The 27,054-nt window shown below is 41.5% G+C and overlaps 1 protein-coding gene across 15 annotated transcripts in view; it reads right to left on the bottom strand.

Annotated features, from left to right (window-relative positions):
• gramd1bb (GRAM domain containing 1Bb) overlaps positions 1-27,054 on the bottom strand; it is a 153,710-nt gene that overhangs the window by 14,357 nt on the left and 112,299 nt on the right. For 10 of the 15 annotated variants that reach the window (XM_051065538.1, XM_051065536.1, XM_051065546.1 and 7 more), the window contains 4 exons: positions 8,669-8,879; positions 4,488-4,511; positions 2,169-2,189; positions 1,502-1,525 (listed from right to left, as the gene is read on the bottom strand). In XM_051065538.1, the coding sequence (XP_050921495.1) occupies positions 1,502-1,525; positions 2,169-2,189; positions 4,488-4,511; positions 8,669-8,879 (280 nt within the window). Of the gene's footprint in view, positions 1-1,501; positions 1,526-2,168; positions 2,190-4,487; positions 4,512-8,668; positions 8,880-15,526; positions 15,633-24,311; positions 24,889-27,054 lie in introns of those variants that run through there. The other 5 variants (XM_051065543.1, XM_051065544.1, XM_051065539.1 and 2 more) reach the window with 5 other exon arrangements.

Here is a 27,054-nt window from a genome sequence, read left to right as displayed (position 1 = left end):
GAACACACCCTTATACTGAGGTGAACATTTCATGAAGAATGAATGTTTCATATTTTTCACTTGTTTTAGAGGATGAAGCTGACAATACTCCAAGACCAAATTCAATAATACATGGGGCCATTTCCAAGTATTTACTGAGTACCCTTGTCTGTCCAAACCATATAATCCCAGGCAGATTAATCCCTACCGAAGATCTGAGTCTTTAAAAACAATTCACATGCTATATACTGTAATTTTACTCTTATGAGCCTTCTTTACCAGTACTACTGTTAAACTATGTATATTTAATATTTACCATTATCCCACACTTGTGGTCACTCTCAGGCAAAAGTTACAGGGTCTATGTCACTTTCTATAACAGCTGTACACTGTTATATGAAACTGAAGTAAACTATTTTCAGCTATGGATTAATACAAACGCTATGCTACAGTAGTGAGTGTTTTTGGTGTCAGGTTGTTGTACGTGCAATTGTGTCAAGATAAAGTACAGTCTGTGTGTTCATGGAAATGAGGCAACATGTCACCTAGTGCAACAGTGTAATATAAATTAGAATATCACCAGCTTTATCCTTTAAGAAAATAGGACTTTGGGACTCGAGTAGAGGGTAATATAGGTTTGCAGTATATATGATGACAAGACAAGAGCAGATGGTCCTGATACCTTGCACACCTGATGTATACTATGCTGGTGGCCAGCTGTGTGTCATCTGTAAGCATGACATTTGCATCTGTTAGACATTAACAGTGTCAGGGTGTTATTTATGATGCTCCTTTCTGAACAGCGGGTCAGTAGAGAAAATGTGAGTGGTTTATTATAGCTGAGTAGATTAGAGAAGTTTTTAAGAAGCTGTCTGGACTTATTGGACCCAAGCCTCTTTTGAACTGAACAGTATTTGCATTGAGGTCCCTGTATTTACTTTTTGACTTGTCATACTCGAAACCTTAAAGCCTATGTGTCCCAGTGTCCATGTTGGTTGGGATGTGGGAAACAGAGTTGGACTGGAGGGAGGCATGCTGAGACCTACAGCACCATGCTCCATTCTCCTGTTGTTCAAAGGCATTCAAGGCTCGTCCAGAGGCCCTTGTGATGGTTTGTTGATTTGTTTAGTACAGTGGGAAACTCAGCGCGCTTGTTACCACCTGTTGCATGCCAGAATTAGATGTCTGAGCAGTGACCAGAGGGACTTGTAAAATACAGCCTCCACACTCATCCAAGTTTTGATGCAGCAAATAAGAGCATGAGCCAGGAATTGTTCTGCGATTGGACCTATTGGGCTTTAGGTAGACATACATCTAAGATATATCTACCTCAACTTGACAAAATCACTTCCTCCAAAGTGTGGCTTTGCTATCAGGTGGTAACAACACTGAGTGAAGTCAATGGAATGAGAAACAGGCAGGCAGGAGGGATTTTATCATCCCACCGCTCTGAGAACCAAGAGGCAGAGCAAGAGAGACAGAAAGATATTCAGGGTTGCACAAGAATACAAGTCATGCTTACTCTCAGGATGTGTTGTCTTTCATGCTAGGGAGAAAAGGGAAGAGTGTACACACAGGGAAAAAATAAAAAAATAAAACAATAAAAAATGGGAAAAAGTCCAATAAAGAAACATCTGGAGAAACTAAAGTTTGACACTGACTGATGTCAAGTCCAACACTCTGAAAATAATTACTAAGAGGTGGCTCAGTGAGTGACTACATCTGAGATTTATGCAGAGGTCAGAAACTGTGTTAGCACTCCATCTTGTGGTGCAATATAAAACTACAATACTCTGGCTTTTTTGAGTCTGTGCTGTGTGTACAATGAAGAATTAACTTTGGTAAGTGTTTTAAGTATCTAGTGTTTAAAGTCCCACTGTGGTCTTTCCATTCTCTTGATTCCCATGCATCACAAAGGTCCACCTGTTGCTCTTTTAAGCCCATGCTAATCCCTGCATGGAGGACCAGTAACCCACACTAGTGACTTGGTGCTCCAGTAAACAGGGTCAAAGACAATGATCTTTCATCTTGTAAGCAACACTCACCGCTAAAACAACTCCAGGACACTTCCAGGAGTCACACATATGACGTGAACACACACACACACACACAGGCACACATACACACACATAAAAGACATACAAAATCACACATATCAATAATGTAAATAAAAACAGGGTGTGACTTACATTGTACCAGCTTTGGCTTTTCTGTGGAGAGAGACAAAGAGAAGGAGAGAGAGAGAGAGAGGATGTATTAAACTCTGTAAAGCTAGTAAAGAAAAACTGCAGAAGGCTTGTGGGCTCATACAGACATACTGAGAGTGTGAAACATGATCAACCTGATCATAACAAGTACCAGCAGGCGCGAAGGTCAAACTGTACCTCACAATCCTTCCTGCCAGAAATCACAGGAAGTTATCAACACCCTTTAAATATCAGAGACATGTGTCTGAGGTAAATGCAGGGTGACGTTTTCTTTCAGTTCACTCACTTTGGCACTCAGAAAACCCTGATATTTACACAAAGTCCTTTAAATTAGACATTTACTGATTATCAAAATATAGGAGTCTTTAAAAATAAAGGAGGAAACCTGCTTCCTGTATTTGTGTAACTGAAAGTAATTTCACTCCAAACCTGCCATATACTGCATTAGTACATTAGATGTAATGTTAAAATTATGTTAATGCTTTTATTTAACAATATTTCAATCTTTCTGTCTTAAATAATCATTCAGTCACCTACATTTATCTGAAAAGTTGTTCCATCAAAAAAGTGCTGCGAAATTAATCCAAAAATTGTCAGAAATGAGGTAAACAGGTGAAATTATTCAGACTTCTTGGTAGTTTTGTGAGGTGTGAAGATAATATTCCTAATATTATTTGTTAGTTTATTTTCATGAAATATTTCAGCGGTGACTTCCTATCATTACTCATTTTGTGTGCTCTTCATGAATAGTCAATTGATTCTGTTGCAGTTTTATAACAACAGAGGGCAGCAGAGATATATCTTAATCATGACTATGACATTACAACATTTTCCAGCCACATAAACACACTTCCCGCTCTAACAGTCTAAGAGCAAAAGTCCCAGAGGGGAAACATGCAGGTGATCATTCAGAGGGTGAAAGAAGGAAGAGGGTATTCAGAGGGAGGAGAGGGGGAACAGAGGAATAACGAGTGATATCCAGTGTCTGATTACAGTAGTACAATGAAGTCACATTTAAAGCTAAAGTAACAAAAAATTCCAAAACCTGACGACTTAATCCTATTGCTCCTGTTTTAGAGACCTTTAATGACAAATTATAGTTTGACTTTTCCTAGGAAGGCCTGAAGCGTGACGGAGAATGTGTTTTAAACAGGCTTTTAAACATTGTTCTTATTTTGACCTGGTGCATAATCAGCCTCACAAATGGCCTTATTTGCATCACAGTTCACTCACAGTTCAGTTTCAAAAAACCTGACTTTCAATTTTTCCTTTGTGCCTGGGGTTGTCTTAGTTTCCTGTGTGTCTGACAGGGTTTGGTGGTTATCTAGAGTGTGTGTTGTTAGTGAGCAGGGAGCTGCAGTAGCAGGCCTGAGGCCTGGCTGTGACGATAGCTGAGCTAATGTGGGCTAATCTGATTTGAAGGTGACAGAGACACGAGAGAGGAATTACTTTGAGGCCACTGTCTGGATAAGGTGTGTGTGCCATTGTGTTTGACTTTGTGTGACTGCATGCTAGTGAGTTAGTGAGATTTATGACGGCAGTGTTTACAAGGGAAGACACTATTTATTGTGACTGTTTACGTGAGAGAGAAAGAGAGTTTTGCCTGGGACTCCTCTGTGACTGATCGGGTCTGCTTGTAGAACTCTAAACTATATTATTTAGTTTATATGTCACCACATATGGAGATGTGGATTACAAAGCTGTGATTTTTTTGCTGGATACAGAGCTTCAAACAAATTAATAAGGACCACATTAACATCAAAGAAACCACCAAGTAACATCTCTGTTTTGGACGTCTGACATTAAATCCAATTTCTGAATTGAATTTTGGGGGTGAAATCAGTCTGTGGGTAGAAACAACATTATATTTCCATCATGATGGCAAACAGACCTTTGAAAACACTTGTGGCTCTCTTGTTATTACAAAATTAATTCAAAGAACAGGGCAAATGATGGTTTCAAACCCTACTGACCTGCCTTGCTTCTGAAAACAAATACTTGGGTGGAGTCAGTTTTCAGATTAAAAAAAAGAAATCTGCCGTGAATGTCAAATTACAAACAGCTTTATACAATGCGGGATCTTCAGCAAAATAAACAGTTTTATACATTTTTTATACAAAGACCACTGTCCTTTCACATTAATTCAGGGAATGGAAAGCATTGGAAAGGACACGAGGGACTTAAACTACCAAGGGGGATCCTACAGTCGCACAGCTACAGAGGAAGTGGAGGGCCAGGGGATTTAATGGGGGCCAGCAGGGACTGTCAATGAGTCAAATGAAAACAAGAAGAAATGCTTACTTTAATCAGGTTTAGTCTGTCATACTGAAAGAAAATTAAAGAGAAAACAAAACATTAACCAAAGCAGTGAGCAACATGAACACAAAGAAATAGAAGATGAGAGAGAAGTAGCTGAGGGACCAAGGAACAATACTTCCTGAGACCTCACATCAGAAATGTTACTGTGCTACTAAATTTGACTCTCCATCCAGGTTTGTATGTTACATGAGAAGCCTGATTGATTACTGTTGTATCACTGTCTCTGTTATCATCATATGGCCCTTTCTGCAGAGAGGCACTGCACCCCTGTTTTCGCTGAATACACTCTTTTATTTGGATTGCATTAGGGCTAGGGTGATCAAGCTCACGTTGCTGGGACAACCTCACGCCATCTGGGGTCATGTGACCACTGCTGACCACAGAGGCTCATGAGTGGGGTGGGTGGGTGGTTGCAATAGGGTTGGGGGTGGGGGAGTTTGACTGTTGCACAGAAATGAGGAGTGATGTAATCAATTGGGATATGTGTGTGTGTATGTGCGTGAAACAGATTGTGCAACTGCATAGCAGCAAATAGACCATGTACAGACTCCATATATTTCACTGTCTGTCTTCTCTAAACGTCTGACACAAATAAGACCCTATATATGTACTCCCTATATGCTCAGCAATAAATTCAACATGTGACAGAAAAAGTAAAAAAAAAAAAAAGTGGGATGACATCTGACAAGTAGGAAATTAGATGGATGAAGTGACAGTATGGGCGATGCACTAAAACGTGACACCAGTCTGCAGTACATTTGCAAAATGGGGGAGGGGGATTTTGGGCTCATGGTGCGAGAAAATGAGCACGAGGGATTCTCTCATGTGGCAACAGAGAGGCGGCTCAAATAATGATGAAGTCCTGGAGCTCTGGACCGGGATCCTGGCAGGATTTTTAAGAGTTTATCCCTCTGCAGCCGGGCAGTCACACAGCATGACAGATATGAAGCCCTCATTGCCAAAATATAACAACAGGATAAATTTGTAAAGACAGGGATAAGACGCAGGCCAAAGTAGGAAAAAGGAAGCGCAGGAGAGAAAGGAAATTATCTGCACTGCTGTTTATTAAGAAATTTTCACCAGAAATGTTTATTTTCATTCATGGAATCTGGAAAATGAAACTCCACTTCTCCATTATATGTGTGTGCATCTCCTTTCTATTTTGTTTCTTTTATTTCTCTACATCTGGACAGCAAAAAACTGTCTATCCTGATGTGACATTTATATACATTATGTATACAAAGATTAATACAAATATTTGAAAATGTAATCAGGAATTGCTACATTGCATATCACCAAAAAGGAAAAGAAAGGACAGGAGAGGAAAAGGAAAGGAGGTGAGTGAGGTTTGGTGTGGACATGTTGGTTTCAAGGAACGTCCATCTGCTATGATTGTGGGTGCAGGCAGATGGGGCTTGTAACAGTTGTGCACAGGAACAAGCTGGTTTCAGGGTGAAGCATTGCAAACAAGGTTCCGACACTTCCACAGAGCAGCTCACAAGACAGGAGGTTGGGCATGGGAGAGGGGTGGGGGGAGCTGGGCACAGAAATATTTGAAGAACAGAAAAAGAGTAATGCTTACTTTGGAAAGTCGCTTGTGAGACTAGCATGCAATCAGGAGAAGAACAAAGAAAAATCAGATAGAAAAATGAAACTAAAAAGAAATCAACTGCAAGAAGAAACAGCTGAAAGTACCAACAGAAGAACTGAACAGTCATTATCAGATGGCACACATTATCACATGGTATGTAGCAGCAGCAGCAAAGAGAGAAAGCGTGCACACTGTGTTATGGAGACAAAAGAAATGATCCAAACAAAGAGTCAAACACAACAATGTGATTTGAAAACAGCACAGACAGATGAGAAAGTAAAAGATGGAGTGTCATGGCTTATTTCTAACATTTTGGGAGCTCAAATGAGTGCTGAGCATACAAAACATTAGAGCCACATGCTCCTTCTGTGAAATAACCTGAATGTGTAAAAGGTTCAAATTCAATTTCAGTTGTGAAGGGAGACGATGCAGATGGAATTACTTAAATAATATTTAAAAAAAAATTCTTCTGCCATTTTCATGGTGTTCTCAGTAAGAACCTGGGTTGTCCACAGATGTGATGCTGCTCTTTCTGTTGTCTTTCTACACTTATATATGAAGACTTAAGACTGCTGTCATGTACCACCCCTTACTCTTTCTTACATGCTTATATGTACATCAAGAGAGTTTTTGCTTTTTACTTAACAGATCCTTTATAATGCACTGCCAATGTAGGGGATGAGGGACAAAATCTACAGATTATAATCTACAGTTAATATGAGGCATGAGCATTCTGAGTGAGACGAACCAACTAATTCCTTCTTCTAGGTTCCCTGAACAGTGTTTCCTTGTCGAGATGTGACAGAAGGATAGTAAAACAAAGGAAATTTCATAGTAAAAAGACTGTAGCTTTGAAAGATACTCACTTTATCTCTCTCACTCTCAGACTGCTGATGCTTCATATTAGCTTCACATAAACACAGAGTGAGGACTGTGAATTTTATCCCCCATCATTTACACTGGAATCACTGGAATCAAGAAGGCATCTATAGTAGTGAGGACAATTATAGTAAGTAAAATCAGTTTCAATGTTCATATGAGCACCTAAGTATTATTTTAAGACAGACTTGAAAGGATGTGAACTTATCTCTTAAACCCTGGACACATACCATTCTCATCACATCTTTAGACTGAATTCATTTCTTAAACGTCTTAAAATCAGAAGGAAAAAAATGCTAATGATAAAATGTTTGAAAATATCTACTATATTTATCTAAAAATATCTAATATAACAGTTAAACCTTGGCTCATGACCATGTCACTAGTTTAAGAGGGATATGATGTGGAACATGCAGTTTTGGTAAGTTTTTAATATGGTGCAGAAACTAACCTGACAACTGACTCTGATGTTGCAGTACTTTGATGATGCTGTTAGTTGCTGCACCTTATTTAAAACTTTTACTGTGACAGTGTGGACCAAACTGTATTGTCCTGCACTGATTTGAATTCAGAGTTCCTTCATCGTACATCATCTAATTCTTCCAAATCTCAGTAGTGAGTATCTAAGTACCTATGTTTTGTCAGTGTGACTCATTATCTCTGCTTGATTTCATCATGAGGGACAACTCAGACAAACTCAGCTCTGTGAAGGGTTGAAGCAGACTTCTACTCCTAAATTACAGGTCTGAGGGTAGGACTGAACGGCCACATTACAACACCCCTCTCTCTGTTCTATCATTCAATTATAGTTTTTGGCAAGGGAAATAAAGAGCTTAGAGACTGGGAAGTAAATGAGATGCAAAAATGAAAGGCTGGAATGGAGAGGAGGGTGCAATCTCTCCTGAGGGGGGAGAGTGATAGTTACAGCTCACTAGTTACATATCAGTTTGTACAAGTCAATAATCAATCATAACACATACGTCACTACACTGGGGAAAGGAATCATAACGCCAGGCCAACTGACGTATTTATGCAGTCACAGCTGATGAATGGCTGCATAGAGAGTTTACATATCATCTTGGCTATGACAGAGTCAACACGGACTTCAATCTGACGATATATAATCAAATGCAATATGGCAGGCTGATGCCACAGTATGACAGGAATAAAATCACATTCCTCTCTCTTTAAAGAAGAAGAAAACATGCCACACTCTTACATGATATAAATATTTACATTGTATAACCCTGTATGCACCTGCTTTTTGATGCTTTCTTACTGTATTTGCATCTAAGTGGATGTAAGTATAATAATCAGTTGTAATGTCTGCTGTCATGTTTCTGGAGATAATTCATAGTTTCAAAGAAGTGTTTAAATCTTATCCTTTTCAGACCTTAATCCTTGTCTGTGAAATCAGCACCTAGAGTACTACAGTGAGGCCTCTCGTGACAGCTTTTCAGCTGTTCTCTACTGGGAAGCTCTCCTCACAGCACCAACTCTTTTCAGTGGAAAGGACACGCTGTTAAGTGTTCTTGACAGAGCTGAGAACTTTATGAGGTTTTACATCTCGAAATACTGAGTGCTAGATGCTAAACATGTTTGAAACTGCGATAAAACTACACCACACTTCAAACTGTGAGGCTAACCTAACAGGTACTCAAACAGTAAAAAGAAGCATCTTCTTGTGACTCACCTTTGAGTTCTTTCCCCCGCTTCGTGCTGACTGCAGGGAGTATGTTCTCTGGACGACCTGCTCAGGCGTGGAGGGGGACTTGTCAGAGGAGTGGTCTGAACCCTTCTCCACCATGTTCTCACCCTCCTGGGTCTGTGGTGTGGGAGAGCGTGAGCGTTTACGAAGGACTGGTGAGCAGGCAGGTGTGCTCTTGTTTGAGTTACTGGCAGTGCTAAAAGAGAAGAGGGAGAAAGAGGGATAAGAAAAACTATTCATTTTACTTCATCTGACTAATACATTCTTCCTGTCTGTTAATTTTCTCAACAACCTTATATCCTAAACTTGCCGACTCCAAAATTGGCCAATTGACATTTCTCAAAAACAATGTCTGTACAACCTGTACATTTTTATCAGGATGTATATTTTTTGGAGGATGTTGTACACTGGTCTTAAATCAAACAGAGCAATACAGTGTAGCCTGTACAATCACAAAGTGTGTCAGAGAAATCACATACAAATATATCAAAGTCTAAGCATCAGCAAGGTAGTGACATTACTTTACAGATCAATGTGGTCAGCAGCACTGCACACACACTGTTTCCTCAGACTTACATCACTTGAGGCTTAGCGGGCTTGAAGCATCATGTGCTCACCTGGCTAATAACAGCTAAGCTAATACAGGAAACCACCACCACCACCACCAACAACAACAACAACAACAACAACAGCAGCAGCAGCAGCAGCAGTGAGGAAAACAAATGTGGTAAGACACCTTTACACACATGACCTGAGGATTTTCTCACTAATGGCGCACTTTAAAGGCAACAGAGAAATCAATATGCTTGTTTTTGAGCCCATCGCCAATTTGATTAAGAAATGTACCAAGTCTGGAAAAACAACCAACTTAAATTGTCTCGACCCTGACATTTATTGAGCTGTTTCTTTCAAATCCTGTAAAAAATGAAGCCTTACAATAATTAGAGATTTTTTTCCCCTGAAATCCTAAACCTGTTTCCATGCCTGCAGTAAAGCCATGGAGCCAGTCTGGGAGACATAACAAGGATTATATGATCAGAGATACAGTGGCAGGTGGAAAGCATCATTCTGGCTATTAAAGCAGGCCTACAGCATCCGATTCTGTTATCTCATATTAAGGTATATGTTGACTTTTACAAAGGGATTTGCCTAAATACCTGCACTAACAGCTCTCCAGCCAAGTGGATGGACTGTCTTAAGACAGGTAGTCCCTGTTCTTTCATTGAACACTACGTTACTATCAGGAAGCCTCTCTGATCCAGCACCAGACACTCTCTTTTCTTGCACACACACACACGCTCACATACCAGTGGCTCAGCAAGAAGCCTTCTCCTCAAAATGACAGAAGCTAACAAAAGGCTCTGTAAGTGATCTGTGTGGCAGCGCGCCCGCCAGGCTCGATTACTTGACATGGCGTTATGCAAGCCATTACGTCACTGCCGGCCAATGGCCGCTGTTAGTGGCCATGAATTACTGATCTACTGTTACATTCTGGACTTCATTGCAGCTTTGAGCATTGAATCATAGAGAGCAGCGTCGACAGCTTCTGTCTGACTGTCAGGGTCTGCTGTACCAGAAGCTGTTTGATTTTAAAAGGCAAGGGCAACACAGAGCTGTCACAGCTGTTGAATGCAGGGTAGATAGATAGATAATTCATCTCTGGTATATTATGGTACCTCTGACATCAGTTTATATGATTACCAAGTGGCGTGCTGTTCAGCGGATGATCATTTTGACTGTACTGTACATCGTGTACTCTGCACTGAAAACTGACTCGTACCAACTGGCCTGATGAGGAGTACATTTGTAAGAAATCTCCCTTTAAAAGCCAGCCATTGCTCAACATTTATTTTTTGTTGTAGGTATCCCCTACTGCCACAGTCTCCAGGCTTCTGTTAAGCCTTAATTACTGTATCTTTGGCACAGTTTTCAAGTTGTTTATATTCATTTCTGCATTATAAAGTGGTGTATGTCATCCATCAGGGTATAACTCTGTAAAAACACATGCACACTTTGATGGTTGGAAGCAGAGTGCATTGATATTCAGCATACAGGATAATCTCTGTCTGAACCAGGAGACTGTCTGGGTAACATACAGTACAAATGCAAGTTTGCAGACAAAATGAACCAGGCAAGGGTTTTGCCCCATCAAAGTGTTTAGGTGAGGTGATGAGCCACCAGATCCTGTCGCATCTCATTTCCTGATCAACTCTGTTAGTGAATGAGGTCCTAAACAGCATTAATCATTAAATATATGGCATTTGTTGTGTGAAATAGTAGCTACCTGTGCTTTTTCCTCAAAGGTTAATATTTCATTTCATAAGTGTATTCATTTTTTATGTTTTAAACAGAGGTAGTCTTTATTTCAGGTGCAGTGTCCTGCCTCTGCTACAAACACTGCAGGAAACTCTGTGGGCCAATGGCTGTTTCCATGGCAACAAATTAGATACAGACCTAAAACAAAGTTTGAGAGCTGTAAAAACTAAGAATGAATCTTTTTTTGCCACACAGTCAGGTACTGGCTGGTGGAAGCCCCCCGGTTCTGTTTGTCCAATACTGCTGAACCATTCCCTACACTGCGTCACAGTTCTCTGTGGTCAGAGCAACACATTAATAAAATGTGTTATCTCCTTCCAGGGTAATTTCATCATCCTATGCTGCGGGCAGCTTATTAAACATGCTGTACATCTGCTGGCCATTCTGCATGTTTTGTCCAAGGTCATCAGTTTACTCTTTGGAGGAGCTTTTGGGGGCTGTTCTCATCCATCTAAAATTAAAAACTCCTAAAAAATACATTCCTAGAAATAAGGCTACGGGTGGAGAACATTTTGTGCACTCAAAAGTACATTTTTCTTTCAAGTAAACACATATGTTTAGTCCTGAATTTAAGTTAGGTTCTTGAGTACTGTAAGTTGTGATAGCATGGCAGTTGAAATGACATGGTGGTGCAGGGGCAGTTTGATTGGCTTTGCCCCACTAAAAACTACAGTACTTGCCATAATTCCTGGTGGGAAGCCAGTGAGGGACTGTGACCCTATGGCCATTGGAACTTCTATTGGTTGATCTGTCTGTGCTGCATCTTTCTGTCTGCACTCTTCTCAGAAAACATGGGGAATTATCATCAGTAAGGACTGCTCAAATTTTATCAGTCAGTGGTTTCAACAGATTGTTAACAACTGTCAGTCATGAGAGGTTCTCAGTAGAAGACTGTCAAATCATGGTAAATGTGCAAGTTTGTTGTGTGATGATCCAACAGATGGATGTATTAAGAATATATTCATTTTTAATAATATGGATACCAGTTTGAATGAAATGAGCAGCAAAGGATTTATTTAGAGAATAGTAACAGTTCTTATTAAGTTTATATTTGAACTTGGGAGCACTGGAGCTCATGGCAAATGCTCATGGTCATCCACAACCTCCAATCCAACCTGAGAGCATCTGAGCATGCTACCCAAAAGTGCATAGTAAACCACTATGTTCCAATAATAATAATCTTGACACAATACATGAAAACATTTGGCAGACACAGCACACACCGTGTTCTCAACTGTTGTGTTATTGCATCCACCACCACTACATGTTCTCATGCAAACAATGTACTGTACAAGTATGCAAATATAAACAAACATACTGCTCAGTTTCTTCCCCCATACAGACAAAGAGAGCATCTTCATACAATGTGACAGTGGTGTTCTTTTCCATGTCACATCCTGGCTTGGTTACTGCTGTCTAAGTCAGCTTTCATCATATGCTGAGAAGCATACACGCGCACACACACACACACACACACACACACACACACACACACACACACAAACACAAACACAAACACACACACACACACACACACACACACACACACACACACACACACACACACACACACACACAAACACACACACACACACACTCTAGTTTAGAGTGAAAAGGTGCAAGACTGGGTGGGGTGGTGGTCTAGTGTGAAGCTAAATCCAGGTCCCCTGAGGACTAAAATCTTTTGATCATACTCCATGTAGGTTTTACCAGTGGCTTGGCCTCTTGGGAAAAGGGGCTGGGACTAAACAAAAAATAATAGCTACAAGAGCAACACATTTTATAATTAAGAGCTTTAGTTAGGCAACAAAAGCTCAGACTGAAAAAAAACTTGGGAGAGAGAGAGAGAAAAACTGCATTACATAAACTAAAACATGAACTGGAGGATAGAATATCAGGATCTCTCTAACACAGGAACCTCCAGTTGTTTTTAGCAGAGGAGGAATTCACAGACCACCTCGCCTTTCCAGATACACGGCAGAAAACAATGGGAACACGGATCCATCATCAGCATATGAATGACTAAGCCCAATCAGTCATTCACACAACAGTTTGCTCTTTGAACCAGAATGGTGGTGTGGATGGAGTGAACATGCAGCTGATGCTAGCCTGCAGAGAAGTAGACAAAAACATCTATCACAGATGCTTTGTTGGTGACTGCTTCATGAAACAAAACATTGAGAGTTTGACATAATGCAACAGTACCTGCCAGTGCATTATCTCTGGACTGTAGTGCTTGGGGAGTTAAATGAAAAAACACAATGGGGTCTTCAGCTGTGGAATAATAGACACAGCTGCTGCTACATGTACATCACCTGTTTGTTACTACAAATGTGTGATATACTGGTCAAAGTGCGCTTCACGTGTGTTTTCAGCAGCACTCACGTGAGCTGTCAAGTTGTAGAGTTGGACTGATTAACTGATCTGAAGGCTGCATTTACCTTTGATGACTTACTGTAGGGAGAGAGCCGACAAACAATTGAACAATTAAAAAGCCATATCATTTAAAGCACCGCCTACACAACTACAAAGCTCAAACAAAGCTCAGCTTAGACTGAATATCGCTATAGCAACAGTGAAGAGAGAGAGAGTGGTTTAAATATTCAGAGTGTGTGACTAAATATACTTCACCAGCTCTGCTGTTAGAGATGCTGTCTGAGCGGGAAATACAGCAGGGAGGCAATGTGACAGACAATGCATCATGGTGGCTGGCGAGGGCTTGGATTCTGCACATTTGATGACCGATTTTTAACTTTTTGATACAAATATCCATAATTATAATTTATAGATACTTCATAATGCCTTTGTATACTAAATTATTCACTCTATAGTTGTGTGCACTATTTATTTTTATGTGTACATGTGAATTGAGGCCTCGTCAATTTCTTCAACTTCTATGAGCTATAATAAATACACGGATAGATAAAAAAACTTGATACTTCACAGAATACTAATTGCAATGCTTCGTGGTATAGAGAAGTCATTTCAAATACTTTGAAAATGATATGAATATAAAACAAACTAACAGAAAAGCTTTTTGTTACCCTGTTCCAGTAAAATAAAACACATTACAGTCCACAGTGGTGTTACAGATGGTAAATCACAGCTTTATCTTGATCCAAACTTACTGTATATGGCACTGTTCACATCTTACTTGATTATTAAAACACAAAATGTCACATTTTGTACAGCACAGTGTGTTCATTTGCATACTGTGCGAGAGGGAATTGGTCCCAGAGGCTCGAGCACGGAACTCATCTGCATTACAGAGCCCTGCACAGACAGACAGCCGACTGACTTTAAGGTGTTGATCAAACGGGATCCCCACATGTCAGACTCATTCAAAATAGGTCAAGTTCTTACATATAGAGTGCAAGAAAATAAAAAGAAGGGAAACAAGCATGCAGCTTGCTCCACTTTGTTACAGTCTTTTCTTTAAATAAGCTCTAAAGCTCTAAATCCAACTGGCTCAAGCTGTTCAAACGCTCAGCTTCACAAAAGAACAGAGTTCCGGGCCTTTCTGAGGGCCCCACTTGTTTTCACAGTTTTGCTGACCCTGGAAAATACCCATCTGGCAGTGGCCCTTCAGCTCCACTTGGTTTGAAAAGGCCATGAGGAGCACCACACTCACTGGCAACCACTGCGCATGCACACACAGGAATGCGTATACAGTACACAGAAGCAGACATAAACATGGGCGTGCGTGTGGACACAAAGTACCTACGCCAACGTATTGCAGAAATACATTGGTTTCCATCTGTTTTTACTGAAATGATAAACTTAGCAACATGACACACGTAATCCACAAAATACTGCAAACTAAAACACCTCCACATTTAAATACACCCATGAACCATATGCATTATATAAGCAAACCCGACACCAAACCCCACCCATTCACTCTCTGCACATGTACACTGGCACTAAAACACACCTACACCCACACCCACACCCACACACACATACACACACACACCCTAGTATTTCCATACCCCTGCTGAAAGACACAGTCCCTCAACACTTCGCCGTAGCAGCCCTCAAGACAGCGACAGCCCTCATTGGCCACTGTCACACACTCAAACACCACCATGTCGTCGTAGGCAGCCCCCAGTAATGAGGTGTTCATCCAGCGGATCATCCCACTGCAATTTCCTTTAAGTGTAAAAGAAGAAAGGTAGCTGGACAGATAAATGTAGAGAGAGAGAGAGAGAAAGAGAGAGAGAGGGAGAGAGAGAAAGAAAAGATGGAAGAGGCAGGCAGGGAGATTTTCTTTAGCAGGCTTAGGGCCACTGATCTTCCCTGGCCAGCTCTGATCTCCTAATAACCAGCTTACATCACCCTTAACACCACCTGCCAAAGAGGCATTGGTGGTCTGAGGTGCAGCTGCCTCCCGTCCCTCTTCATCGTACTCTCCTTCTAAATAGTACATGCCGATCTTGCCAAGCAGGGAGACAAATCATTATGCAGGCTCCATGTAATTCCGACCGAATGCAGGCAGGTAGGCAGGCAGTGGTTCCTGGCACTAACCTGGTTGTAGCCATGTAGAGAGCTGCTCCGCCGCGATCAGCCCTTTTCAAACGGCTTCATTCACGCAGCGGGAGCCGTGGATGAGGCATAGGAGAAAGGGGAGGGGTTGGAGGGGGAAAGAGGAGAAAGGAGAGAAGGATGAGGGATAAAGGGGAGGAGGGTGGACGAGTTCCGGAGCATGCCAGGAGGATGGGATGAAAAGGAGGAGGAAGCGGACGCAGCAGAGGGAGATAAAAAGAACGTATTTTCCCGACAGATGAGGAAAAACCACAGAAGCTGGAGATCAGGCTCTGTTTTTTTCTTTCTCTTTCTATGGCTCACTCTCTTCCCTTTGTTTAATTAAGACTGATAAGCTCCTGTTCCCTCTTAGCAACCTGCACTTCTCCATTCCCCCTTTTTCTTCCTCCGCTCTCCCTGCCGTTGGATCATCTGCCTGATTACTGCATCCGCTAGTCTCCAAGCAAGACTCTTCTCTCGCGATTTCTGCTCCTCGTTCACAGAATTTCACGGTTGCGGACTGACAATAGATGGAAGGAGATTGAGGGAAAATGTGCAAGCGGACAGAGAGAGAACGAGAGAGGGTAAGAGACAGAGCAAATGAGAGAGAGGAAAGAGATGGTTTTCACTTTGCATTTCACCTCTACTTGGTGCTGGTGCACTGAGCCTGCTGCTTCCTCAATTATTCATGTGTTTCATGAATGGAGGGGCTGACATCACCGGCATTCAGGTCACTTTACATTTGAAGCTCCCTCTAAATCACACAATAAGCAAGCCCAAGCACTCATACACACCTACAGTAAATCAACTTCATTTTCCTTTGAAAACTAGAAATTACCTAATATATCTCTATGTATATCTCTATACATATCTACAGTGAATATATGCAGTGGCAACTTTATTAAAATATTGCAAAACTTGTGGCTTTACAAACCTCTTGTTCCCTGCTAATATATAACAAATAATTAGAATAAATGCCAGATTACAAAACCAATATTATCTTAAATATTCTATGATTTTAAGGCCACTGCTTTTTAATTGTGTAGCATGGCCCAATAAACAAGACAAATAAAAGAAAAAATCAGAATCAGAATCAGTTTTACTGGCCATGTATGTTGACACACACATGGAATTTGTTTCCTGCAGCTGGTGTCTCTCTAGCAGAAATATACATTAGAGAAAAAAAACATTATCCACAGTACAATGTGTTTTAAAGTGTGTGCCATCCAGACCCTCAAGCACCGCCAAGTGCTACTTTGGCCATTAGACATTCATATCCCAGTGTAAAGTGCTTACTTCAGTTAATTTCACCAATATTTATTTTGTATATAAAGATACCACTGCATTATTAACTAAATATGCACCTAAACACATGTGGGACTAGTGATTTAAACTCCAGATGAACCTACTTTCCCCCTTGGCAGTTAAAAGATTTTACTTTTTAATTTCTAAGGAACTTTACACTGATTATGGTGTTTCATTTCAGCATGTTTAAACTACAATTATGGAAGGGAGAAGTACAGAATTAGCTGAAACTGATGTTTTATTTTATGGCAGTTCTGGTGATAACAGTAGAACTAATGGGCCTGTTTTCATGGAGGACATTTTGAACATACCACAGCAGGAAAAGCTCAGGTATCAATAATAAAATGATAACTGCTTCAGTTTCAGGGTCCTGGGACTTGTACTGCCACACTAGCCAGGTTTCCATCCAAATGCAATGTAAATTTTAATCAAACTTCCAGAAAACTGACAAAATAAAATGTGAACTAATGTGTTGTGTGTTTCCATCCACTGCCGCGTGTCGTATTTATTTGAGGACAGTTACAGTCTTCTCATCACTCCTCACAGATTGTTTTTGTCTGCCACTATTTTTCATCTTCTCAGTGACTCAGAAGCTTGAGTGACAAATAAGTCACATGCTTCATCTACGTCATGACTTACGTGCCAAGACTGTTTCCGTTGCATATAGTCACATTTAGTTTTTAGCGATACATCGACTTTTCCACCTCAATCAGTCAATCAGCTTTTGCAGACAATGTCACCCATATGTTAAAAGGCTTGATCCATAATGCTGGAACTGAGTGTCCATTACTGGGTTACCAGCGTTATGGTGGATTAGACGGCTCCTGTAGCAGTCTGTATGAACTAACTGGTGAACCTGCTTCTATGTGAAACCTTTAAAAGATGACAGCCAGAGTGCAATTTACTGTCAAAATCAAACTCTCTGTCTGTTTATTATAAGAATAAGATTTACAGCATTTCCTCTGCTGATTCTTTTTTGACTGACATCCTATTAATACTGAACCAGCGCTGACTGGTCTGATGAACATGCCAGAAAAGGTAATTTTAAGGTAATCCATTCACACATACATAAAGATTACCACAGTCAGTAATCACCTCTGTGTCTCTATTATGAAGGAAACGGAGCCCTGAGCTGTGCTGCTGGAAAGACTTGACCCCGGGGCTGCGGCAGTGCTGGCTGCCTCTGTGGGAGCGCTGAGCAGAGCCGTGTTGTGGAACAAAGAGAGCTGGACCACTGAGCCGGACCACTGTGTGCCCAGATAAGCCTGCCCAGCCTCACACCAACAACTGACCTACTTAGGGGACCTCTGTTTTCATTGTTATTGCACCCAGGGGACATGCAGATGGTCAAATTGACCACACACTCACAGACGTGGTATGTAATGAACAGCCATGGGTATATAGCTGTTGATTCATTCATCTTACCCAGTTATGATTGACAGATTTGACAGGCTTGTATAGTTTCAATTTCTTTTTTTTTCTTCATGCTATTACTTCTGGCGTAGATTAAAGCCGAACACACCCCAAAGACTTCCAACAAATTTCTCCATCTCTTTGAGAGGAAGGCGTGCTGTTTACCAAGTTGTCATGGCAACACCAATGTGGCGACACCAGGCTGAGTCGGAAATGTCTGTCAGCCCGACCGTGTCTCGGCCGTGCAGTTACCATGGCAGCCTGTCAAACCATTCATGTGCACTGCCACTTGAAATGTTCACAACTAGAGGGAGAAAGAGAGAGCTGGAAGGAGGGTGTGTGTGTGTTTGTGTTTGTGTGTATAAAAGCGGGTGATGCTGCTGCTGCATAAAGCATTAACACACACGATTAGTTATCTACAAAGCCCTGGAGTTTAAGTGCACTTTGCTGTGAACATGTTTGGAGAGACAGGAGGAGCGATCAGTGGGGCCCCGACGGATGATATCTCCATTTTACTCACAGCAAGAACATAGTTTGAAAAATGAGAGTACAACTCTTTGTGTGTTGATGGTTGTGTATTAGTAGAGTTTAAAAACAAATAAATATAGGGTGAAATCACTGTGCTGTGCTGTATGTCGTTACCTTTCCTAAAACTATTTCAATACCGCCCCAAGAGCATAACTTCAGTGTTTAGTCCCTGGCTTAATTAAAATGCTTAATTACCCTCACTGTGTGGCAACCTAACATAGACAGGCCTGTAACAATTTTTGGCTTCTCATTGAAGCTATGACCTACTGTACCTCTGGGTACGAGAACCTGTTTAAAAAGCAGCTATAATTAAACACACTGATTTAAATTCAAGAGCACAACTCGGCCCGGTGAGGTAATTTAAGGACTCGGTGGAGATGTCAGAGTGGCAGGAGGGGACAGGAAACTGGCAACCGGATTAAGCCCCTGTGGGACACTTTGTCCCAGTGGGACGGAACACAGCCACTGCCATCTGCAGGGGATATACAGGCGGAAGGAAGCCGACTGGGTGACACAGAGAAGTGGGCAGAGACAGAGGGTGAGAGGGTAGACAGAAAGAGAGCAGGCATATGTGTGAGGGAGGAGACACCAGGTAAAGTGAGGAGATGTAAGGGAGAATATTTTCAACCAAAACCCCAAAATTACCCAGAAATCTAAATTTTAATTTACTAAAATATCAGAAATCAATGACTCATCCACCTGGCCTGAATGCAACATGGCACTAATTACTCTCCACTATCTGAATATCAAGTCTGGTCAAAGCACTTCATGAATGACTCAACTATTTTATATCAGAAATCCCACTAAAATTTCTGGCATCTCTGACCTTTCACTCCATGAATACATCTCACACAGAAGGCTCTGATGCTCTCAAGTTCTACCTTTCTAAAACGGACGAATATGCATCACCTCCACATCAATTCACCGTAAACCTTGCCTCTCGTTGTTGTGTTAAGATTAACTATTTCAAGCAGCACCACGCTAGGCAAATGGTTACAGCGCATACCTCATAACTGCAACATCTATGGTGTGATTCAAGCCTGAAACCTGTGTTGTGTATCATACCCCCACTCCCTCTCTCCTCTATATATAGTTATACTGTTATGATGTTAGCTTTTACATTTAGTTATTTATGCATGTTAGCAGGTATAATAAAAGCAAGGAGCAGTGCTAGACTGTTACGTTCATCCTGTAGGTAGATAAGATAAAGTACATGGATTCCTAAAGGGTCTCTAGCAGAGAGAGAATAAAAAGTTAATACAGTTAACAAAAACTACCATCATACCACACCTGAGGAGAAAAACACAAAAGTTTACTGTGCTAAAAGAGAATGGACTGGCACACAATAAGCTATTTTGCTGGTGTCTTAGTGATTCAAGAGGGAGAGCAGGTTCTGATTGTGCCTTTAAAAAGCTTAATAGAAAATAGCCTTATTGTTTGGACAGGTTTATGTTGACAAATGAGCATATAGAACGCTATTGTGAGGTGAATGCACCTTCCAATCCATTAAGACTGAGGCTGATTGAGATCAAGAGAAACCTGTGTCTGTTAATGTTGCTTTAGAGTTACAGCAATAAACCTTTTTTTTGCCGTGGGCTACAAACTGTACATTATTATTCTTCCATGTCTTCCTTCCTTGTTAACATGAACACTTAATGCCACTTCAGACTAAATTCCTTTTATCATTAAATGCTGTGCATACATCTCTATTTTCCTCAGTGACTCAAATCAATGCATCATCAATTATATCCCCTCACATCTAAGAGATAGGGAAAAAAAGGTTGGTTATATAGGGTACAGGCAGAAGAGTGTGGCAAGGAACAGTATAGTGTAATATCAGCGATGACAAATGGGTTGTGGAGAGAATGCAGTAATAAAAAAAAGGAAAAGGGGACAAGAGAAGAGAGAGAGAGAGAGAGAGAGCGAGAGTGAGTTAATAAGCTGTGGCCAGAAGGGAAACAATTCTGCGGTTTCTCTTCACTGCAGAGCCCCTACTGTGAACTTGGAAGTCCACTGTGGCCCAGTCTGATGGTGCAATGCTTTATCTGTAAGGCTGCAGTTGGCTCCAAGCCTCCCAGTCCATTTCTCACAAACCCCTAACTCTGGACATTTCATGATTTTGTTTTCAGAGCAACCAAAAATAGTTTTGCAGAAGTTGAGGGGCTTACTCATCACTTCTAATGACCATATTAGATATGGAGGCCCAGCTAAATGACCTGCAGTTCACCTATAGTTAATGCCAGAGGTATTTTCCCTCTCCTTCTTTAATACTTTGCATACTGAAATGTATCTTCTTGGCGCAGAGGCCTGGGAGGTACAATTTTTAAATTAGTCTAAAATAGCCTAGAGAGACATTCGTAACACAGCAGTGGATAATACATGCCTGGGAGTGTCGTTTGCATGTACAGTATGTATGTGAGGATCTGAAGCATCCCTGAATATGTTGGCAGATGCTGAATGCATTCAAATGTCTTTGATGTTTGTGGTTTTTTTTTGTATGACAGCATGTGCACACTTGTGGTTGTGACTGAAAGTCTCAGAGGCGTTGTAAAAGGAGAAATCATGGATGGAAGACTTCTCTCCAGTGTTCTACTCCTTTGCTGCACTGCTTTCTCACCATGATATGAAGCAGGGATAACACTGCAGTTGCCATCTCTGATTGGTAACAACCAATAAGATAAACAAGCTGAACAAGTAACCAGACAGGTTAGGGGGTAAAGACATACACAGGCATTTATGTATGCAACTCTGCCCTGACAGTCTGTCCAACTGTCCTGCAGCAACAACCGGCTTGTCCACGGTGCCACGTGCAGAGAGTAAGCTCCAGCTCTAGCCTCCTGTCAGTGCCTTGCTGTTGCTACAGCTGCTGCTGTTGGCTGTGTGTGCACATCTGTGTCTGTGTGCGTGTGTGTATCTGTGTGGAGATTTAAGTCACACCAAATGTCATATCAAGAGCAAACATCCCCACACTGGGACCACTGCCAAATCCTGAGCGATCTCCCTCTCTCTCTCACACTCACACACACGTATGTATGCACACATGCGCGCTCGCTCTCTCTCTCTCTCTCTCTCTCTCTCTCTCTCTCTCTCTCTCTCTCTGCTCCTTATCTCTTTCTTGTCTCTTTCTTAAGTAATGCTGCAAAAATATCCTCCACCCTTATTCTCAATCACAGCATGCACTGTGACAAACATACAACCCGCAGGGCAGTCTGGTTTCTAAACTGAAACTCTTGTGACAATCGCTTCCCCTCACATCAACTTCAAGTCCTTTTGATACAATTTTAGTTCATGTAAGGATGACTCTGGAATCATATGCTGTACCTCAAATACACCAAATGAAAAAGTAACTAAAAAGAAAGAAAATCACAGTAAAAAACCTGTCACCGAATTAGACAGGCATGCAATGTTGTGAGCTACAGTTACATATGCTTTAATAATAATTTGAAAATAATAATAAAGTATTACCATTCAAAAATGTGTTTGTTGCATTCTGATCTTTTTGGTGAGAGTCTGTGCATATTTGTATATATATATATATATATATATATAAACATAATTAACATTATCATCATCTTAAGCCATCTTATCTGTCATCAAACAACAATATGGTAATAACTAAAGACACGGAAATGAGTGTATCTAGTATTAATAAATAAGCTGCTATATCCAGTATTTCAAATGCATATTTCAAATGCACTGATTGAGATACTGATTGATGGAATGGCCTCTAGGTCACAGTGTATTTGCCTATGCAGCAGATTGTTTCTGGAGCAAGAGTGAGATTTCTGCTGGATCCTCTCATTGGTGAATCTGGGACTGAAATGGATACCTCGCTCCACAATTGATTTTTTTTGTCCTTCAGCATGGACTGAAACAGCTGAACAGGAAACCTTTGGACCATTGTCCATGTTCCAAACTACATTTACAAACACATTCTTAATTAGAAGGTACAAAACACATTGTAACATTTTGTTCTTTTGGAGAGGATGGAGGTGCATCCAACTGGATACAGTACAACTACAGACATATGTTATATAACATAACAGCATGGCATGCAAACTATTCTCAGCTAGTCAGTCAAACAGGTCACCACATATAGAAGACTACGGGATGCTAACAGATGGCTGTTCGGTGTAAAGTGACCTGTGTCTGTCAGGGTGTTGCAAACAGATTAAGTGAAGACAGACTCAGGGTTAGAAGTGTTCCATCCTAGTGCTACAGAATGATAAAGAGGCCCTGGATGTCTGAGATACACACACACACACACACACACACACACACACACACACACACACACACACACACACACACACACACACACACACACACACACACACACAACAGGAAGACAAATTGGCTAACACACACATATAGACATGCACTCACTCTGATTAATTCTATTAAGACCTGAGAGGAATTTTTCAAAGAAACTGTCTTATGTCTGCAGCCTAAAGAAAAAAAATGGAGGATTAAGTGATAGATTTAAGATGTATAAAAAAGGAAGAGAGCAGAGAAGAGAGGGATGTAAATGAGAGAAGGACACAGACAAATATAGAGAGAATGGAAGAGAGACAGAGACGTCAGGGAAAAGAAGAGGTCCTATAGGAAAAAGAGGTCCTCATGAAAGTGAGAAGGAAGGAAGCGGGACGCACGTTGCTGAAACTGCTCCCCCTCTAGTTTTTTTTTCCTCCTGCAGTGCTCTGTAATTCGTCTCTAAAAATATCAGGCAAGGGGAGGAGGAGCATAAACAAACACAAGGGGAGGAGAGGATAGAAGGAGGAATGACGGAAAAGTGCACAGAAAGCACACACTGTAGCAAAACAGGTTGAATGAGACAGCGAGAGTATAGGGCCACCTGGACGTGAATCTGTTTGTCTGTGTGAGATAAGCAGGGAATGGGAAGACAAGCGAAGAAGACCAGCGAGAGTGAAAGCCGGGGATAGAAACGGAGGCAGCATGTGCCTGCTCTTTTCCAGGCAGCCACGTGAGTGCTTCTCCTCAGCTGCTCCGCTCACACTGAGCCCGCCAGAGGGGAGCAGAGCAGGGTCGCCACAGTCACGGTGAAAAAAAACAAAAACACACGCACACACAGACTCACATACACACACACACACAAAAAACAACACAAACATGCTAGTCCACATTGGCTGCACCGGATGAACACACTGACCATGGCTTAGTGGTGTTCTGATCTAGTCCTCATTACATGCTGGTATATTTTGTGGAGATTTACATAACCACATAGATATGCACAGGTAAAGATGGACAGATAAACACAAATGTATCTAATATGCTCTCTTTAAAAAGCACATACATTTGACATTCCAGCCATCCAGGCTGAGAGAGTATGCAGTCTTGGAATGACATGTCAGTGAACCCCTAGTCCAGAAAAATACCAGGAAATGGTCACAGGCTTCCAGCCCCTGAGTGGGTTGTGCTTTTCATACATTACAGCCTTAAAGCTCCAGAAAAACATTCAGATTACATTTTGAATAGAAAAGCAGATGCATACACACAGTCTCTGCTCTGTGTCTAGCCTTACCAGGCGAGCTTGAAGCCTTTCATTAGTACAGCGATGAGTGTCTGACGTCCATAGGGTGTTGTGGGCACTGGGCTGCCCGTTCACACCGCCGCATGCTGACTGACAGCCTGCCAAACCTTCGCCTCCCATGCACAGAGCAGGAGAGATGCACAGAGGGAAGAAGGGGGAGTGGATGATGCAGAGACAGGTGAATGGTTGGGGGGGGGGGGACCAAAGTCCAAAAGGATGATCTTCGGCTTCGCCCACCTTCCTGCTACATTCCTCCGCTTGTATTGAGGTGCCGCAGTGCTGAGCACTTGTGCCAGAAATTCACACCTCCCTAGGGTTCTTCAGTTTTCCCAAAAGAGAAGGGGGTGACCTGCACCACAATATTCACAATGCAAACTGCAGCTTGCAGCAGACGGTAACGGACTAGTAATTGCAAATAAACGGCAACATGTCTGGTGACTGTTCTTGCTCTGAGTCTTTTCTATCAAGCTCTGTCAAACACTGTCCCTGAAAGCGTCTGTTCGCTCGCTTAAACTCTCTCCGTCTCTCCCTCAGTCCTCCGCTGCGGATGAAAGCTGCACTTGCTGTGCTCACAGTGAGCAGGCGCAGGATTTCTACCCCTCCTCCTCCCTTCCCCCCTCCCTCCCACCCTCCCTCCTGTTCTCTCTGTCTTCCTCCCTAGATGGCTCTCTTTTTCTGTTTCTCTCCAAGATAAGCCTAGCTGGCCCAGAGTGGGGGAATAGAGCAGGATGCTCGCCTCTGGTCATAACATCCTCCGTGCAACGACCCCCACCCCCACTTCCAACCCTCATGCTATGTATGAGAAGGGTATTAAGTGTGGGGACCTGCTGCAATTCTTCCCTCTTGTATTGGACTCCAGCCTTGATCAGTGTCAGCAGCTCACCCTGTTAATCTCTTAATGAATTGAGTGTACTGGGGTACTCCCCGTGTTTATAGCTGTGTACTGTGTATGTGTTGTGCATACATGATGAATCAAAAGGACATAATGGTGTTCATGGTGTCTCAGTGTGCTTAGCTGGCAAACAAGTGTTTTATAACTGCATTATGCTGAGTCTGAATCTAACCTGGGTCTTCTGTAAATCGCCCTCATTTGTCTAACTGACTAACACAGAAGGCCTCTCGAGCTTTTGATTCCTCCACATGCTGCATCTCTATCAACAGCAATACCCTGTACATCAGGAGTTAGGAGGGCGGTGTCTTTTTTTGCCATTCTAAAATCCAAAGACACAGGAGCACACGATGAACCATTTGCAATATCTTCTAATAATAACAAGAATCAGAATCAAACACCACGTAAACCGATCTCGACTATATTTGGAATGGTTTCACCTTTCTGCCATTGTAGTCCACTGACGACTGTTAAAGTGGTTATTTAATCTCTTCCCTTGACCATGTCAGGCCACAGGGGTCAGGGAGCAACCGACCATTCACTTTAACAGAAGCTGTCATCAAAAACAATGGCAGACTTGACCACAGGCACTGGGTCAGGGTGCAGCACATTCTTCCTGTTTAATCTTCTTAAAGCACTGCACGCAAATTACACCTCATTAGGGGTGGCTAATACTACAGCTAATGCAAACCAACTTCCAATATCACAGGAACTGAGATTCTGCTCATCCAGGCCAGATACACACACTCACTGATGACCATTTATCTAATTGTCTTACTTATTTAATTTATGTTAACTGTTTGTGGCTCATTGATTACTTTAACTGACCCTCTTCTGTTGTTTGTTTTTATTTGTTTTATGATGGCAACATTTAGTAAAGCACTTTTCAATCAGTTTTGGTGTAGCACAATATAAAGTTATTGCTATTACTGTTATTGAGCTTTGCCTGCTGAGTCACTGAACTTCATTCACTCTCTCTGCTTTCTCAGATGTAGATGGTGCCAGGAGAGAGCACATGACTGACTGCTAGAGAGACGGCATGCAACCAGAAAAGATAATGGAAAGTAGAAAATGCAGTTGGACTTGAGGTCTTGGTCTGGGAGGATTTATGTTTCTGTCACAGAAAGCAGGCCTTACATCAGATTCAGGATGTTTTTAGCATGGAGCATCAGTAAATACTTTTCAGACACCACCTGACTTTGGCAATGTGTAACAGTGGCATGTGCTTGTTTATGACATTATCTGTGTTATATCAGGCTTTTCCAGTTCCGATCGCGGCCTAAAGCATACCAGAAAAAGTAACACCTGTCCCATTTCCAGCTGTGCAACCTTTTTCAAAAATACAGCTGATCAAAAACTACTTGCAGAGCAGCAAAGCATAGGAGAGACTGGCAGTCATACCTAAAGAGAGCAGATGTTGATAACAGTTTTACTGAACATAAGGCTTGGCTTAATGTTGGCTGTAATATGTTGCTCTGTGTCAAACTTAAACACACAGTTTTGTGTCTGATGAGATGAGATTAATGGAAACATGCCAGATGAAAGCTTTAGTTATAACTGTGCAAATGTGACACACTTAAAATAGAAAAAGAGAGAAAAATACATGTAATATACAATACACACAAGTCAACATATACAACTATGTTTCTGCATGTGTGTGTGTGTGTGTGTGTTTGCATATTTGTGCATATGTACCTCGGGGTGAAGAGGGCTCCATAAACTAGCAATCAATAGCTGGCAGCTGCTGACTCTTAAAAGCACCTCAGACTGTACTTTGATTACTTTTATTATGAAAAACTCTAATAGGGACAAGGATCAGTGAATGGATCTTTCATGTCTGTGTCA

This window comes from Lates calcarifer, linkage group LG21 (assembly GCF_001640805.2).
Source record: "Lates calcarifer isolate ASB-BC8 linkage group LG21, TLL_Latcal_v3, whole genome shotgun sequence".
NCBI lineage: Eukaryota > Metazoa > Chordata > Actinopteri > Centropomidae > Lates > Lates calcarifer.
The sequence above is the reverse complement of the archived record's forward strand: the minus strand, read 5'-3'. Positions and strand labels throughout refer to the sequence as shown.